The sequence below is a fragment of the Bos indicus genome, chromosome 15, assembly GCF_029378745.1.
Source record: "Bos indicus isolate NIAB-ARS_2022 breed Sahiwal x Tharparkar chromosome 15, NIAB-ARS_B.indTharparkar_mat_pri_1.0, whole genome shotgun sequence".
Taxonomy (NCBI): Eukaryota; Metazoa; Chordata; class Mammalia; order Artiodactyla; family Bovidae; genus Bos; species Bos indicus.
The window spans coordinates 55680181-55698116 of NC_091774.1; the positions used below are offsets into that span (position 1 = coordinate 55680181).

The following is a 17936-nucleotide window of genomic DNA, read 5'->3' on the forward strand; positions in this document are numbered from 1 at the left end:
GGTCCTTGCGGCTCCTCCAGGAGCCCCCGCCCTGTGGTAGTGAGAGAACCAATTAGACTGGGGAAAAAAGAAGCAACGCCCTAGGTTTCACCCCGGTTTGACAGACGCAATTTAGGCCATCCCTGGGTCCCTCCGCCCCCTGTCTATTTCTGCTGGCGACGGACAAATCTTCTGCCCAATAGCGCGTCCTCTTTTTGTCGTTTGGTCCCGCCCCCATGGAAGCTGAACCAATAGGCAATCCAGGTCTCAGCGGGTGGTGGGGGTTGCACTGCAGTAATATGGCTCTTCCTTAGCCAGCGGCGGCGGCTGGAGGTGGGGTAGAACGGTCCTGCCTCTAGGTTGGTTGGTTTTTGGACTACAGGGTCTCGGCGGGTCGTGACTCGGCGGTTGTGGCGGATGCCGGAGGAGCGTCTGTCCCGCCGCTTGGCGGCCCCTGGGTCAAGATGAACGCTTCAGCGTCGGTCGGGGGCCCACTCCCCCCGCCGCCCACGGGCCCGGCCGCCGCGCTGCCTCCAGGTTCTGCCGCGCGGGCCCTGCATGTGGAGCTGCCGTCTCAGCAGGTAACCCCGCGGGCTCGCGGCGCTCTGTAGGGGTCGGGAGGAGGCCCGTGAGGGATCTCCGTGGGCCGCGGGCTGACCCAGTGCCAGCCGGGAGACGGGGAGAATTGGCCGGGGAGAACTCCGAGGACTGAGGAGGGCTGTCCGGAGGTCTTGGGAGGGGAGGGATCCAGGGATGGCCGAATCTCTGGGGGGTCTTCAAGTCCCAGGAGACATCCCGTTACAGGAGATGGGTTGGGAAGAGACGGGAAGGGACCCACTGAAACTCCCCGGGCCCCGCCTCTCCCCCCGTAGGGAGCTGGGGATTCCCTGGCGCAGACCCTCCGCTTTATCCCTCTTGGGAAGGGACCCGGGGAAGCCTTGGTATCCCAGGAGAGATGGGGAAAGCGCTTTTTCATTTTTAACTCATTTACTTGCTGACAAATTGATTGGTGCTCTCTGCTGCGGGAGAAATGAGGTTTCCCGCATTTGTTTTTAATCTCTCCTTATTATGAAGTACTCCTATAAATTTCTCAAGAAAAATCCTTTGGGATTTCGGGTTTCCTTCCTATTCTCCGACCCCCCAAAGAAGGCACTTTAGCAATTTGAAGGGTGCTGCTACGTTCCTTCAAAAGAGTAACTGTGGAAGAAAGAACATTTAACGTACAGTACACATTCACGCCTTCCCTATCCTTTACCAAGGCGTGCAGAGCTTCTTGGATCCAATTTGGATCCGCTCTGTAAGCAGATAATAAAGAGAGAACACCGAGTTTGGGGACCTGACAAAACTCTTTGTATCACAGACTTATCTGCAGAGTACTTCTTTCCCCTGCCTTCTTGCTATCCCCCAGGAAGAGACTTTGCAGGAAGTTTGGCATTTAAGAGACTGAACGAAAGTACCTTTCATTTTCCCCCATCCACAAAGAGGACCTAAGAAAAATAGCCAGTTGTTAAGAGTCTACCGTGTTGGGTTTGTGCCAAGTGCTCAGCTGGCGGGGAGTTGATTCAACCTCCCAACTCTGGGAGGTGGCTATTTTTTATTAGTTCCATTTTGTAATTCTGGAGACAGAGGCTTAAATATGTAAAATCGCCTGCGCAAAGCTTTGCAATTAGTAATTGCTGAGGCCGGGTTTCAGAATCCAGCCTCAGACTGTAGTCCCTGCACGTGGTGGTTGTGCTGCAGACTTGAACAATCTTTTCTCCACTGTTTTCATGTGGAACAGAGTACTTTCCTCCACACCCCTCCTCCAACTTCCCATCACTGTCTTAGGAAAGAGTCAGACAGAAGAGAACAGAGGTTGGGGGCAGAGGGTGGACGGGAGATGGGCTGGATTTGAATACAGGAAAGTGTGGGTATGTGGAGGCTGCTAAAGGGCAAGAAAGGTGGAGATCCGAGCTACAGCGGTGGCCATGGAGCTGAGTTCTTTGCAGAAGCAAGGGCTTTTAGTGCGGTGGGAGAGAGGATTTAAGATACTGGGAGAGCATGGACCCTGGTTTTGTGGTGCTGTTGGGAAGGAAGTTTGTGGAGAATATGAATTTGAGGGTAGTGAAGTTTGGATTGTATTTACAAGGTTTCTAGGGGAGAGGGAGACTAGCCTCTGGAATGAGCATTAATGTGAATTTGTGTGTGTTTTGTGTGTATGTGTGTGTGTTGGTGGATTGTGAGAGTGGATACTGGGAGAGGCAGTGATGGGTGCAGAAATCCTGAAGGAGGAGCCAAGAGAGGTTTAGTTTGGGAGAGCTTTGGGAAACTGTGGGATTAGGAAAGAGAAAGCGTCATTTGTTTCATAGAGCCTGTTCTCTGATAACAGTTCCCAGTTTAACGTTGGGGGAAATAATCCAAACAAACTGCCCATGGAATAAATCCAACTGCATTTGTAAGCATTTGTCCAGTTTTGGGGTTTGTGCCAAGGGATATATAGTGGCTTAAGTGTATGGCTGAATGCTGTATGATCACTGAGTATGCTATTTACAGCTTTCTGGGGGTGTCATCCTTCTTGAATTCTTGGAAGGCAGCCTGTACAGCAAAAGCACTTTTACTTTTGCTCTTGACATTAATTTTGCTTTCTGAGTCAAAATGCTCAAGATTTTAGGATATAAATATATAACATTTAAAAAAGTAAACATTTTTGTTAAAGTGTTATCAGTATACAGTCAAGTGTACCAGTTATTAGTACACAGCATGATGAATTGTCACAAAACAAACAAAGTTATGTAAGTGCTACCCAGATTAAGAAATACAAAATTATTACCATCCCAGAAGTCCTCCTCACGTCCTCTCTCGTGTCTGCCTTTCTCTCCAAAGGAACTACTGTTCTGATGTATAAGAGAAAAGTTTTTGCCTATTCTTGAAACTGTGTATAAATGGGATCACACAAAAAGGTATTATTCTTTTGCCCAATATTGTTTGTGAGAGTCAGAGAATGTGTGTATATGTAAAAACATTTTTTAGTATTATTATTAACAATAATACTATGGCTTTTGCAGAATTTCAAAGCTTTAGATAAATTGGAAATCCAGTTAACTTTCTTTTAAATAACACTTTGAAAATTGTGTCATTTTAATAGATTACATGCTATTTGATAAGATGTCAGTATCTTTAAACATAAAAAAGATCCTGTTGATTTAAGATTTTCACGATAAAATTGATTATTTCCAAGCATACATTCAGTGGTTTCTCCCCACTATCCCCAGCCTATTTCTAAGGCAGAGTTTTTCAACCTCAGTACTGTTGACATTTGGGTTGGTTGGTGGGTCTATAAAGTATTTTGTCACCTCCGTGGCCTCTACCCGAAATATACCAGCAGGACCATCTCAGGCCTGACAATCAAAAATTGTCTTTAGATGTTGTCAAATGTCTCATAGGGAGAAAAATTACTTCTGGTTGAAAACTACAGTTCTAGGATATATTTTTGTTTTAGGATAGAGAATATCCCAGGCTTCCCTTGTGGCTCAGCTGGTAAAGAATCCGCCTGCAATGCGGGAGACCTGGGTTTGATCCCTGGGTTGGGAAGATCCCCTGGAGAAGGGAAAGGCTACCCACTCCAGCATTCTGGCCTAGAGAATTCCATGGACTGTAAAGTGCATGTGATCCCTGATGCTGGGAATGATTGAAGGCAGGAGGAGAAAGGGACAGCAGAGGATGAGATGGTTGGATGGCATCACCGATTCAATCAATGGTCATGAGTTTGAGTAAACTCCATGAGTTGGTGATGGACAGGGAGGCCTGGCATGCTGCAGTCCGTGGGGTCACAAAGAATCGGACACAACTGAGCAACTGAACTGAGAGTGTATCCCTTCTATTACTTACTGATTTATCTCATCTCAGTCTTCCTTAAGTACCATTGATTGTAGTGGCTGTATTGTTTAAAATATTAGTTTACTGTATATTAGTTCCCAAAGTATTGGACTCCCTGTACCCCCAATCTGCCTCCAGAAAAAAGACTTGTTTTGTTTTGGCTCAAAGAAAGCCCACAAAACTATAAGACCTAACTAATAATTTTTACTTTGATCCACTTTTCTTTAAAAAAAAAAAAAAAAAAAATCTAGTTAACTCTGCAGAAATCCTGAACCTTTATATGTATGAGTACTAACTGCAGTGCATAATAGCTACTTAATTGTGTCAGATGGGACTGCTACTTAATTTTTCTTCTTTTGCTTCTTTATGATCTTACTTTACCTGTATTTAAGCATGAACTAGTCATGCATTTTGAAGACTTGTTTTTTCTTTTTAATTTTTGGTTGAGGTTTGTAATTTTCTAGTGAATATAAGCTCATCTGAAGAATAAATTCCTTCATACCTTAGGTTTAGGCATTTTGAAATAAAAATTTGTGTTTTGTTATAGAGGTATTTATAATGTCCTTGAAAGTTTGAGAGCGTTTCTTTCCTCCCCAAAGGCTTCCTCCTTTGGGTATAACCTAACTACATTCCTCAGATACTTAGAGCTGGGGAGGCTCTTTAGTGATTGTTTAGGGCTTCCCTGGTGGCTCAGATGGTAAAGAATCCGCCTGCAATGCAGAAGACCTGGGTTCGATCCCTGAGTTGGGATGATCCCCTGGGGGATCCCCTGAGGGAGGGCATGGCAGCCCACTCCAGTATTCTTGCCTGGAGAATCCCACGGACAGAAGAACCTGGTGGGCTGCAGTCCATGGGGTCACAAAGAGTTGGACACAACTGAGCGACTAAGCACATACATGTACATAGTAGTGACCACATACATAAACATTTTGCATATAGGTATAGTCTTAACCTAGTTTAATCCCTTCCATTAAAATAACTTTACAATTCATTATTACTTTTCTTAGTTGTCGTGGTCAGTATACCTTCATCTACCACATTTTTGTATAATAATGTTTAGTTATGTTTGTTTAGGGCCTTCCCAGGTGGCTCAGTCGGAGAAGGCAATGGCACCCCACTCCAGAACTCTTGCCTAGAAAATCCCATGGACGTAGGAGCCTGGTAGGCTGCAGTCCTTGGGGTCGCTAAGAGTCGGACACGACTGAGCGACTTCACTTTCACTCTTCACTTTCATGCATTGGAGAAGGAAATGGCAACCCACTCCAATGTTCTTGCCTTGAGAATCCCAGGGACGGGGGAGCCTGGTGGGCTGCCGTCTATGGGGTCACACAGAGTTGGACACGACTGAAGCGACTTAGCAGCAGCAGCAGCAGGTGGCTCAGTGGTAAAGAATCAGCCTTATAATGCAGGAGATGAGGTTTCGATCCCTGGGTCAGGAAGATCCCCTGGAGAAGGAAATGGCAACTCACTCCAGTCTTCTTGCCTGGAAAATCCTATGGACAAAGGAGCCTGGCAGATTAGAGTCCTTGGGATCTCAAAGAGTGGACTGAGCTACTAAGTGACTGGTGATGTTTGTTTAACCCCCATTAATAGATTTTTGATCTGTTTCCAGTTATTCTGTGTTACATTGTTGCAGTGAGTATCCATATACAGGTATCTTGGAAATCAGTTGAAGAATATGTATACACACACTTACACATATAAATATGCACATATATACCACTCATATAATACATACACACGTTTTTGTTATTTAGATTTGTGTTTCTTTAATTATTGATGTTTTAGTAGCTTCATTTATTGTATGCAAACACTACGCAAAGTTTTGTTGTTGTTCCCTGCTGAGTCATGTCCAGTTCTTTGTGACCCTGTGGACTGCATCATGCAAGGCTTCTGTGTCCTTCACTTTCTCCCGGACTTTGCTCAGACTCCTGTCTATTGAGTCAGTGATGCCATCCAACCATCTCATCCTCTGTTGCCCTCCTTCTCCGCCTGCCCTCAAAAAAGATTGAGGACAGGAGGAGAAGGGGACAATGAACTCATTTATCCTTAAACAACCCTATGAGTTTCCATGTTTTTAAAAAAAATTTTTACGTATTTATTTCTGGCTGTGCTGAGTCTTCATTGCTGCACCCAGGCCTTCTCTAGTTGCAGCAAGTGTGGGCTGCTCTCTAGTTGCAGTGCACAGACTTCTCATTGCGGTGGCTTCTCTCTTGTGGAGCATGGGCTCTAGGGTTCACAGGCTTCTTTGCGGCCCATGGGCTCAGTAGTTGTGGTGCATGGGCTTAGTTGCTCTGAGGCATGTGAAATCATCCTGGACCAGGTATCCAATCTGTGTCTCCTGCATTGGCAGGGGATTCTTAACTGATCAACCAGGGGAGTCTGAGTTTCAATATTTTTGAATAGATCTGTGTAGCATTTTCTTTTGCTACTTGCTTGTTTATGTCCCTGGCATTAATTTTTCTGATTACTTACTTGTGTTCTTTCATTCATTTGAAGAGCATTTTTTGGAAGGAAGTGGGGTATATTAGTGCTGTTATATATTATTATTAATGCTATTATATATCAGTGCTTCCTTGAATTTTTAAAAATAGATTTTCTTTTTTAGAACAATTTTAGATTTAGGGACAAATTGAGGATAGTACAGAAAGTTTCATACTGTATACCCATTTTCCTCTATTCTTAACATCTTTCATTAATATGATACATTTGTTACAATTGAAGAACCAGTATCGATATATTATTATTAACTAAGGCCTTTATTTTATCAAATTTCTGTCATTTAAAAAATTGTATTGGGATTTCCCTGGCTGAAGGTACTTCTCTGGCAGTCCGTTGGTTACGACTTTGCCTTCCAAAGCAGGGTTCCATTCCTGGTTGCGGAGCTAAGACCCAACGTGACTCGAGACCAAGAAACCAAAATACATAACAAAGCAGTGTTGTAACAAATTCAATAAAAGCCTTTACAAATGGTCCACATCAGGACATAGTGGGGGAAGGAGAGGATGGGACGAAATGAGAGAGTAGCAGGGAACCATATACATTACCATATGCAAAATTAGATAGCCAGTGGAAATTTGCTGTATGACACAGGGAGCTCAAAGCTGGTGCCCTGTGACGACAGCCTAGAGGGGTAAGATGCGGGGAAGGTGGGAGGGAGGCACAAGAGGGAGGGGACACATGTATACCTATGACTGGTTCATGTGGGTATATGGCAGAAACCCACACAATATTGTAAAGCAATTATCCTCCAATTAAAAATAAATAAAATTTATAATAAGAAAGTGGTCCACATAAAAATGATCCCAAAAGGAAATTGTTGTAAGATATACATGATTTTTCTGTTGTAATAATTTTTAAGTGTAATCCAGTGGCATTAAGTACATCCTCAATGTTGTGCAAACATCACTACTATCCATTTCTGGAATTTTTCATCATCTCAGACAGAAACTGTACTCTTTAAACAACTCCCCGTTCTTCCTTCCCCCAGCTCCTGGTAAGCTCTGTTCCACTTTCTGTCTCTATGAATTTGCTTATTCTACGTTCTTCATATAAGGGAATTATACAATATTTGCTTTTTTATTTCATTCAGCATAATGTTTTCAACATTCATCCATGTTGTAGCATGTGACAGAATTAGGCTGACTAGTGTTCCTTTGTGTTTAAATACTACATTTTGTTTACCCATTCATCTGTTGATGGATCTTTAGTGTTTACCTAATCTGTGGAAAATTCTGAAAGAGATGGGAATACCAGATCATCTGACCTGCCTCTTGAGAAACCTATATGCAGGTCAGGAAGCAACAGTTAGAACTGGACATGGAACAACAGACTGGTTCCAAATAGGAAAAGGAGTACGTCAAGGCTGTATATTGTCACCCTGCTTATTTAACTTATATGCAGAGTACATCATGAGAAACGCTGGGCTGGAAGAAGCACAAGCTGGAATCAAGTTTGCCGGGAGAAATATCAATAACCTCAGATATGCAGATGACACCACCCTTATGGCAGAAAGTGAAGAGGAACTCAAAAGCCTCTTGATGAAAGTGAAAGAGGAGAGTGAAAAAGTTGGCTTAAAGCTCAACATTCAGAAGACAAAGATCATGGCATCCGGTCTTATCACTTCCTGGGAAATAGATGGGGAAACAGTGGAAACAGTGTCAGACTTTATTTTTCGGGGCTCCAAATCACTGCAGATGGTGACTGCAGCCATGAAATTAAAAGACGCTTACTCCTTGGAAGGAAAGTTATGACCAACCTCAACAGCATATTAAAAAACATTACTTTGCCAACAAAGGTCCATCTAGTCAAGGCTATGGTTTTTCCTGTGGTCATGTATGGATGTGAGAGTTGGACTGTGAAGAAAGCTGAACGCCGAAGAATTGATGCTTTTGAACTGTGGTGTTGGAGAAGACTCTTGAGAGTCCCTTGGACTGCAAGGAGATCCAACCAGTCCATTCTGAAGGAGATCAGCCCTGGAATTTCTTTGGAAGGAATGATGCTAAAGCTGAAACTCCAGTACTTGGGTCACCTCATGTGAAGAGTTGACTCATTGGAAAAGACTCTGATGCTGGGAGGGACTGGGAGCAGGAGGAGAAGGGGACGACAGAGGATGAGATGGCTGGATGGGATCACTGACTCGATGGACGTGAATTTGAGTGAACTCTGGGAGTTGGTGATGGACAGGGAGGCCTGGCGTGCTGCGATTCATGGGGTCGCAAAGAGTCGGACACGACTGAGCAACTGAACTGAACTGAATACACTTTTTCAAGATCTCGTCGTGCACACCACATTGTATTTAGTCTCCCCTTGGCTGTAACAGTTCCTCAGACTTCTTTTTGATGACCTTGATAGTTTTGAGTACTTCTGAGGTATTTTGTAGGATGCCTTTCTATGGGAATTTGGTGTTTTGTTTTTTTTTTTTCCTCATGATTAGATTGGGGAGATAGCCTGGATAGATAAAGTGCCATTTTCATCTTATTGTATCAAGTGTACATACTATTAACATGACTTATCCCTATTGATGTTAACCTTTGTCATCACCATTGAGGCTGTTTTTTGTCAGGTTTCTCCGCTGTGAGATTACTCTTTCCCACTGGTTCCTCGATGCTGTCCTCTTTGGGAGGAAGTCACTGTATCCAGTCCACACTTTAGGAGTGGGAATTGATGCTCCCCGTCCTTGAGGGCAAAGTATCTACATAAATTATTTGGAATTCTTCTGCATGGGAGAGTCCTACCACTACCCACTTCCTTTTACAGATGAGGAAGCTAAAGTCTGGGTAGCTTTCTCAGAGTCACACAGGATGTCACCACAGGGACTTCAGGTTAGGTCTTTGATTCCCACTTACCATAGATACCTATTCTTTGCAGGGTTCTGGTTAAAAACAGAGGCTTGAAGTTATCTCAAGGTTTGAGATAATCATGCTTTTTATTTTATTTCCCACAGCATCTGTACATAGCACTGTGCTGATTACATAATAGGAGCTCAGTATACTTTTTATTTTAAAATTTTATTTGTATATGAATCATCCCTTTGAAGAATTTAACAGCCCTAAAGAAAGGAAGGAAATTGGATTGAAATACATACAAGAAAAAATGCTGGAAGCACAAGATTTTGCTAAAAGCAAAAATGCTAGAAGCTTAATTTAGCTGTGTGTGATATATTTATTTTCCCTTGATGTTTCTGTTTGTTAGATATCTTTTGTCTGTCTGATTTAATCATCTTCTTATTATGTGTTCAAAAGATCTGTTTCCTTTACAAGGCCACTGAAGGCAGAGAGAAAACTGTATCTTACTGGGAACATATGCCCTGTGCAATGTTATGTATTTTTATTCCTTCCACAAATATTTGTTGAGCTCCTTCCTCGTGACTCAGAAATAAGTATATAGTTGTGTTATATAGCTGTATAAGAAAATGATGGCAATTTTTGAGCTGCTTTGCTTTTTGTAAACAAAACTGTGAGGAAGCTTCAGAAACAAAATACCAGCATCCCCAAATCATTATTTTTATATGATAAAATGCCATTAGGATTTTAAGGTTTTAATTTTTTTTTTTTTTGATGAAAATGTTTAATTTTCCTTTGAAAAGAAAAGCTGTGTTCTTATTCAGTGTTAACTTTAAAATTTATCTACTGGGTCACAATTCTTAGCTTTGTGGCAGAAAATTCAGAAGTGAAACTGACTGGAAATAGAGCAAGAGCAGAATTGAAACTAGTAAGCTGGGCCTGAATGAGTAATAAAATTAAGAAAAAAATTAGGTTTTCATAGTTTCCAAATGTATATTTTTGATAATATGTGTATTTTCATCAGTAGACATATCACTACTGGAGGAAAAAGAAATACTTGTCATTTTTAATGTGCTCTAAGGAGTGCAGGTACAAACTAGGGGTGATTTAGAGAAACAAGACAGATCTATGTTAAGAGACGGGTTGAAACAGTTTAGGCTTTATATCTTTAGGTTTAATGGCATCAGTAATGTCTCCGTGAAAGTTTTTTTAAATGTCTTGTATTTTAGGAGTTGGGTTCTTAGATTATATTTGTAGGGGAGCACATGGAGAAGGGAAACTTGACATTGGGATTTTTTTCAAAAACATATTTGTATTATACCTTTTTGGTTTAATATTACCTGACCTTGTTTTCTGGCTTCCCTGGTGGCTCAGCAGTAAAGAATCTGCCTGCAATGCAGGAGCTGTGGGTTTGATCCCTGATTGGGGAAGATCCTCTGGAGGAGGAAATGGCAACTCACGCCAGTGTTCTTGCCTGGGAAGTCCCATAGACGGGGGAGCCTGGTGGGCTATACATCCATGGGGACGGTTGGACACAATTTAGCATCTAAGCAACAACTACCTTGTTTTCCATCTTATTTTAAAATCAAAGCATGAATTTTGAATCGTAGAATTTTATAGATGCAAAATCTGAAGCCCTCAGAGGTGAACTATTCCCCTGGCCAGAGATTTGGTCCCTCCACTTGTTTCCATCCTAAAGGAGTCAGTAAAGAGTATTAATTTAACAACTATGATTTGAGTGCCCTGCTCTTCCTGTTAGTGGCAGAGACCTGACCAGATCCTGTAACTCCCATGAACAGTTTCACTCTGCTTGGCTTGGTGTTTTGAGAATTTGTTTCTTAAACTTGTCTCTGGGCTTTGACACATTATTCCTACAACTTTGGGAATTTTAGGCTAGAGGTAAAATGTGGGAAAGACTGTATTTTAAACTTACTTCGCTTCGCAGGCTGCGGTCTCAGGCTGCATCCTCTTGTCCCCTTTTGTAGTGTGTATTAGTGAAACTTTGGAATGTCCCTCTGTAATTTGAGTGATCACTCTTCCTGTTTGTCCCTTGGTACTTACCATGCTTATCCTTTTTTGAATATCTCACTTAAGAAGTCTTGATTCTTTACCTCTTCAAGTTTCTAAAACAGCAGTCATCTGTTAATCATGGGTTTTCTGTTGTCAGAAATTTTATTTGTGCCAACTGCCGTAGACGTCATTGACTAGTTATCAAAAACTGGAGTCAAGTGCATTTATTGGTTGAGAAGCTGAGAAAGCTGAGCATTAGAACCCAGTACTGATGAATCTGTTTGTTGATCCATTGGCTCTTTTCCCCACCATGGTTGTTACAATATCTTACCAGGTGCCCTCAGATGTTTTTGAAAATAATAGGGAAAACAAGGAAATTGAAGGTGGTGGCTACCTTTGGCTTTTTTCAGTAGCTTCCTGGGTAAGAAGAAAGAGAAGATAAAAATGAGTGAGAATGGAAATCAGACTTTTGTAGTATGTTTTTTTTCTGGAAAAACTTGGTCCTCTTTTAACATGATTGTATTTTTTTAACTAAGGGCTTTACTGGATTACAAGTAATTCATGTGTCCATGTTAGCCTATGTCAAAAGTAAATAGTTGCAAGTCCAGAAGTGGAAGAAATTAATTGAGTAATCTGTTTTTTCAACAGATATTTATAAAGTAGCTCCTTTGATTTATGTTAAATATGGGATTAGCAATTTATATGTCTTGTTTCCTTCAATCTAATTATGTCTTTCAGAGGATCTGAAATTTTACCTGTCATAATTCCAGTCTCTTTTTGTATAAGAGCTAATACAGGAAAACTAAACTTAAAAAAAAATACAACATGAAAATAATTTAGGAGTATGAAAAAGCTGTGTTTTAAAATTTTGCCCACCTTAACGAATAACGTCATTGAGAAAACTGGCAGGGCTTTCATCCACTAAAATGTTACTATCAGGGTATATATGAGAAGCAACAACATGAGGAAGACTGTCTAATTTTTCATTTTGAAAATAGATCACAAAGCAACCTAGGCAGGTAAGCTGTGGGGTGCTCATTTAAGGCCTAGGATATTTGACAGGACTGTACTCAGTATGGATTAGAGTTGGTCCCATCATGTATATGATGTAGGTATTTCAGGTTTGTTTTCATGAATGGAGTTTATCCTACATGGAAGGTATTTAAGTAATAAAATTGTCTTGTTAATAACAGTTGTCCTGGTGCTCTGGAGTGACTGGTTTACATGTAATATTCATGTATTTCTACTGGAAGAAATCAATCTAAGTATTAAATGGGGACACTAGAATTGCAGAATTTCTTAATTGTACATTAACTGCATTTTTTCACAAATTTGGATATTTTGAAACTACCTGAAAATTACTAAAAATTACTACTCACTATTCTTACCTTGTGTTTTCAAGAAAAGGTTACTTTATCAATACCGTCTTTAATAAACTAGTAAAATATACAGTGTATTTTAGATACTATATCAAAAATAAATAAGTTGGTACTTAGAAGTAAACATAAAATCTATTACAAAATGGAAAATTTTAATTAGATGTTAAATCTCTGCTGTGTACCAAATACTGCATTAGACTCTGGTGTACTTCTTTCTCCAACTTCTCTTATTGTTGGAGTACCAGAATGTCTCTGAATATGATTTTACAAATTCTCAAAAGCACATAATTATTTCCTTAATATGGTATGATAGAAAGACTTGTAAGGCTGGTTCTGAGTATAACTAAGGTGTCTTTGGGAAAAGCATATGTTCTGGTCTTTGGTTCTTGACTTCACAGTGAGAAGGTTGGGTTATCTGTATATCTGCACATCTTGAACCTCTGTGTGCCTCCATTTCCTCGCTTGTCAGTTGCTTTCCTTTTTGTCCCTATCATTTTCATTCCACAAATATTGTGCTCACCTCTGTTCTACACTGTCATTTGTTTAACAGATTTTTTTTTTTTTTTAGTTTCTACCGTGTGTACCACAGTAGTGAAGAATATTGTTTTCTAGAGCCAGATGCTTGGATTCAAATACTGACTCAGATCCTTCCTAGTTGGCAGTGTGGAAGTTACTTACTCTCCCTATGCCTCTGGGAGGCTCAGATCAAAAGGGCAGAATAATACCTATCCTGTAGGGTTGTTGAAAGAATTATGTGGGTCATAAGTTTGCCTGCAAAGGTGCTTGGTATGTAGTAACTGCTCAGTGCTCAAGAAATGTTAGCTGTTACTGTCTCTGCTACTACTACTGCTGTTTGTCAGGCTCTGAGGATACAGGATAAATAAGGCACTGTCTTTGTCCTGGAGGGATTTGTAATCTGATGGTTAAGGCAACTATATCAGCAGACCATTTTAGTGTAATGTAAGAGATGGTTTGAATTAAGTGCTGAGGTGGAAGAGAGTAGGAAAAGGAGTCAAGCGGAGACACCAGCTTGAGCAGAAAGGTAAGTAGGTGTAGAAGGGAATGGCAGATAAATTGCACAAGGCTGGAGTTTAAGGCTCTTGAAGGAGAATGGTGGAAACAAGCTGGAGAGGTGTAGTTTGGGATCAGATTATAAGGGGCCATGTATGCCCTGCTTTGAAATTTGGACATTGTCCTCAAGGTAGAGGGGAGGACTTTTTTTTAATAGACTTTAGTTTTTAGAGCAACTTCAGGTTCACAGCAAAATTGAGCAGAAGTTACAGAGATTTTCCAAATACTTTCTGCCCCTGCATTTACATTTTTGTTTTTAGCTGCTAAATTGTGTCTGACTGTTTTGTGACTTCATAGCTGTAGCCCGCCAGGGTCCTCTGTCTTTGAGATTTCCCAGGCAAGAATACTGGAATGGGTTGCCATTTCCTTCTCCACGGGGATCTTCCCGACCAAGGGATGGAACCCCGGTCTCCATCATTGCAGGCGGTTTCTTTACCACTGAGCCACCTGGGAAGGCGTAGCCTCACCTGTTAGCAACTTCTTCCACTGCAGTTATACATTTCTCACACATCATCAATGTAGTTCATTGTTTACGCTAGGGTTTACCTGCACCCTTATGGCAGAAAGTGAAGAAGAACTAAAGGACCTTTTGATAAAAGTGAAAGAGGAGAGTGAAAAAGTTGGCTTAAAGCTCAACATTGAGAAAACTAAGATCATGGCATCCGGTCCCATCACTTCATGGCAAATAGATGGGGAAACAATGGAAACAGTGTCAGACTTTATTTTGGGGGGCTCCAAAAGCACTGCAGATGGTGACTGCAGCCATGAAATGAAAAGACTCTTGCTCCTTGGAAGAAAGCTATAACCAACCTAGACAGCATATTAAAAAGCAGAGACATCACTTTTTCAACAAAGATCCATCTAATCAAGGCTATGGTTTTTCCAGTAGTCATGTATGGATGTGAGAGTTGGACTCTAAAGAAAGCTGAGTGCGGAAGAATTGATGCTTTTGAATGTGGTGTTGGAGAAGACTCTTGAGAGTCCATTGGACTGCAAGGAGATCCAACCAGTCCATCCTAAAGGAGATCAGTCCTGGGTGTTCATTGGAGGGACTGATGTTGAAGCTGAAACTCCAATACTTTGGCCACCTGATGCAAAGAGCTGACTCATTGGAAAAGACCCGGATGCTGGGAAAGATTGAGGGCAGGAGGAGAAGGGGACGACAGAAGATGAGATGGTTGGATGGCATCACTGACTCAATGGACATGAGTTTGGGTGTACTCCGGCAGTTGGTGATGGACAGGGAGGCCTGGCGTGCTGCGGTTCATGGGGTCACAAAGAGTTGGACACAACTGAGTGGCTGAACTGAATTACCTTTGGTATTGTACATTCTTGGTTTTGACCATACATATAATAATATGTGTTCACCAGTGTAGTGTGATGCAGAGTAGTTTCACTACCTGAAAAATCCTTTGCACTATACCTACACCTCCCGGTCTTTTAACCCTTGGCAACCACTGATTCTTTTACTGTCTTCTAAGTCTTACCTGTTCCACAAAGTCATAGCTGGAATCATACAGCTCCTCTGAGTAAACATCAAGGAGCACAATGCCTGCGATGTATGTTAAGAGCATTTTATGTTACAAGTTTAATTTCATAAGAAGCTGCCAAACTGACTTCCAAAATGACTGTATCAGTTCACATTCCCACTAGCAGTGAATGAAAATTGTTCCACATCCTTGTCAGCATTTGGTGGTGTCAGTTTTCTGGGTTTTGGCTTTTTTAATAGGTGTGTAGTGGTATCATGTCGGAGAAGGCAATGGCACCCCACTCCAGTACACTTGCCTGGAAAATCCCATGGATGGAGGAGCCTGGTAGGCTGCAGTCCATGGGGTCGCTAAGAGTCAGATACGACTGAGCGACTTTACTTTCACTTTTCACTTTCACGCATTGGAGAAGGAAATGGCAACCCACTCCAGTGTTCTTGCCTGGAGAATCCCAGGGACGGGGGAGCCTGGTGGGCTGCCGTCTACGGGATCGCACAGAGTCAGACGCGACTGAAGTGACTTAGCAGCAGCAGCGGTATCATGTTGTTATAGTTTGCATTTCCCTAGTGAAAAATGATGTGGAACCTCTTTTCATATGTTTATTTGCTGCTTATGTATCTTATTTGGTGAGGTGTCTGTTAAGGTCTTTGGCCCATTTTTCATTCAGGTTGTTTTTGTTTTTTTATTGTTGAGTTTATGAGTCTTTGTAGATTTTGGGTAACAGTCCTTTGTCAGATGTGTCTTTTGCATATATTTTCCTCTGTGGCTTGCTTTCTCATTCTTCTGACATTGTTTTTCAGAGAACAGAAGTTTTAAATTTTAATGAAGTCCAATTTATCAATTATTTTTTTCATGGAGAGAGTGTTTGGTGTTGTATCTGAAAAGTAGTTGCCATTCCCAAGGTCACCTAGATTTCTTCTATGTTATCTGCTCTGAATTATAGTTTTGCATTTTTACCTTTAAGTGTATGGTCCATTTTGAGTTGGTTTCTGTAAAAGGTGTAAGGTTTGGTCTAGATTCTTTTTTTTTTTTTTTTTGGCATGAAATCCAGTTATTTCAGCACCATTTGTTGAAAAGACCATCTTTGCTCTGTTGTATGGGCTTTGCTCCTTTGTCAAAGATCAGATAACTATACTTATGTGGTCTCTTTCTGAGCTCTGTATTCTGCTCCTTTGATTTAGTTGTTTATTTAGTTTGTCAGTGTTCACAAAAAATATCTCACTGGAGTTTTAATAGGGATTGCATTGAATCTATAGATCAAATTGGAAAGAATTGACATCTTGACAATATTTCATCTTCCTATCCATGAATATATGGTGTTTCTCCATGTATTTAGTTGTTCTTTGCTATCGTTCGTTAGAGTTGTATAGTTTTCCTGTAGATCTTTTTCTTGTTTTGTTAGATTTATACCCAGGTATTTCATGTGGGGCTTCCCTGGTGGCTCAGCTGGTAAAGAATCTGCCTGCAATGTGGGAGACCTGGGTTCGATTCCTGGGTTGGGAAGATCCCCTGGAGAAGGGAAAGGCTGCCTACTCCAATATTCTGGCCAGGAGATTTCCGTGGACTCTGTAGTTCATGGGGTCGCAAACAGTCAGACACGACTGAGCAACTTTCACCGATGTAACTGATTTCACTTTGCAGGGACATTAATGTAAATGATATTATGATTCTAAATGCAAATTCTACTTGTTTGTTGCTGGTATATCCAGGAGTTTTTGGTTGATTTTCTTAGATTTTCTACATAAATGATAATATCATCTGTTGAACAAAGACAGTTTTATTTCTTCCTTCTCAATCTCTATACCTTTTATACCTTTTCTGGTTTTACTGCTAGTACAAGCTAGTCCTTTTTTCTTTGCTTTTTTAAACTTTTTGTTTAGAGAGAATTACAAGCTTATTGAAAAATTGCAAAAGCAAAACTTACACAAGAACACCTTTATACCCTTTACCCAGAGTTATCTATTGTTAACATTCCATTTGCTTTATCATTTGCAAGCTCTCTCTTCCTAGGTGTATACAGATATAGATGAGGTTTTTTCATGTGTGAATCATTTGAAGTTACATACTTTATGACCTTAAATACTTTAGTATATATTTCTTAGAATAGGTATGTTCTCTTTTATATCCAAAGTATAGTTTTTAGTTTCAGTAAATTAACATTGATATAATGCTTTTTATCTAATCTGTGGTTCATATTCTGTCAGTTGATCCCATAATGTCCTTAATAGAAAATTTCATTCACCAGTTCCTTCTCCAGTCTAGAGTCAGATATTCCATTTAGTTGTTTCATCTCTTCTTTGAGGTAGAACATTTCTACAACTTTTCTTTGTCTCTTTTTAGTGTCAATGTCATAATACAGATAGACTGCTTCCTCCCTTTTTAAAGTAGACTATTTGTTTTCTGTGTATCTGGTATTTCCTCATGGTTAGATTCAGATTATGCATCCTCTCAATTGAAATTTCACGTGTGGTGATGTGTCCTTCATAGGGTATCACTTCTGGAGGCATGTGATGTCCATTTGTCCCTTACTGGTGATGTTTATTTTGGTTACTTGGTCAAGATATTGTCTGATTTCTCAAACATGTAATTCTGTTTATGTGTGTCTGCCCTTGCAACTAACTAATAAACAGACTGTTGGGGAGACACTTTGAGACCATGCATATATCCAGCTCCCCATGAGGTTTATCATCCATTGATGGTTTTTGTCTGAGCTAATCTTGCTGCCATGATTGTGGTAAAACTGATTTCCCAGCTCTCAGCACTTTCTCCACATTTACCAGTCTGCCCTTGGCATTGTGCTGTGAGGATGGGAGGATAGTTTTGAGGAGAGACTGATGATGAGAGAAGTGGTTGAGTAGAGAGTGGTGTGG

The 17936-nt window shown here is 40.9% G+C and overlaps 1 protein-coding gene across 3 annotated transcripts in view; it reads left to right on the forward strand.

Moving 5' to 3' along the window:
- Positions 1-245: 245 nt before the first annotated feature.
- Positions 246-17936, forward strand: part of UVRAG (UV radiation resistance associated) — a 328846-nt gene continuing 311155 nt past the window's right edge. For 2 of the 3 annotated variants that reach the window (XM_019975249.2, XM_070803924.1), the window contains exon 1: positions 248-560. In XM_019975249.2, the coding sequence (XP_019830808.2) occupies positions 444-560 (117 nt within the window). In that variant the 5' untranslated portion in view covers positions 248-443. Of the gene's footprint in view, positions 561-17936 lie in introns of all 3 variants that reach the window. The other variant, XM_070803925.1, reaches the window with a different exon arrangement.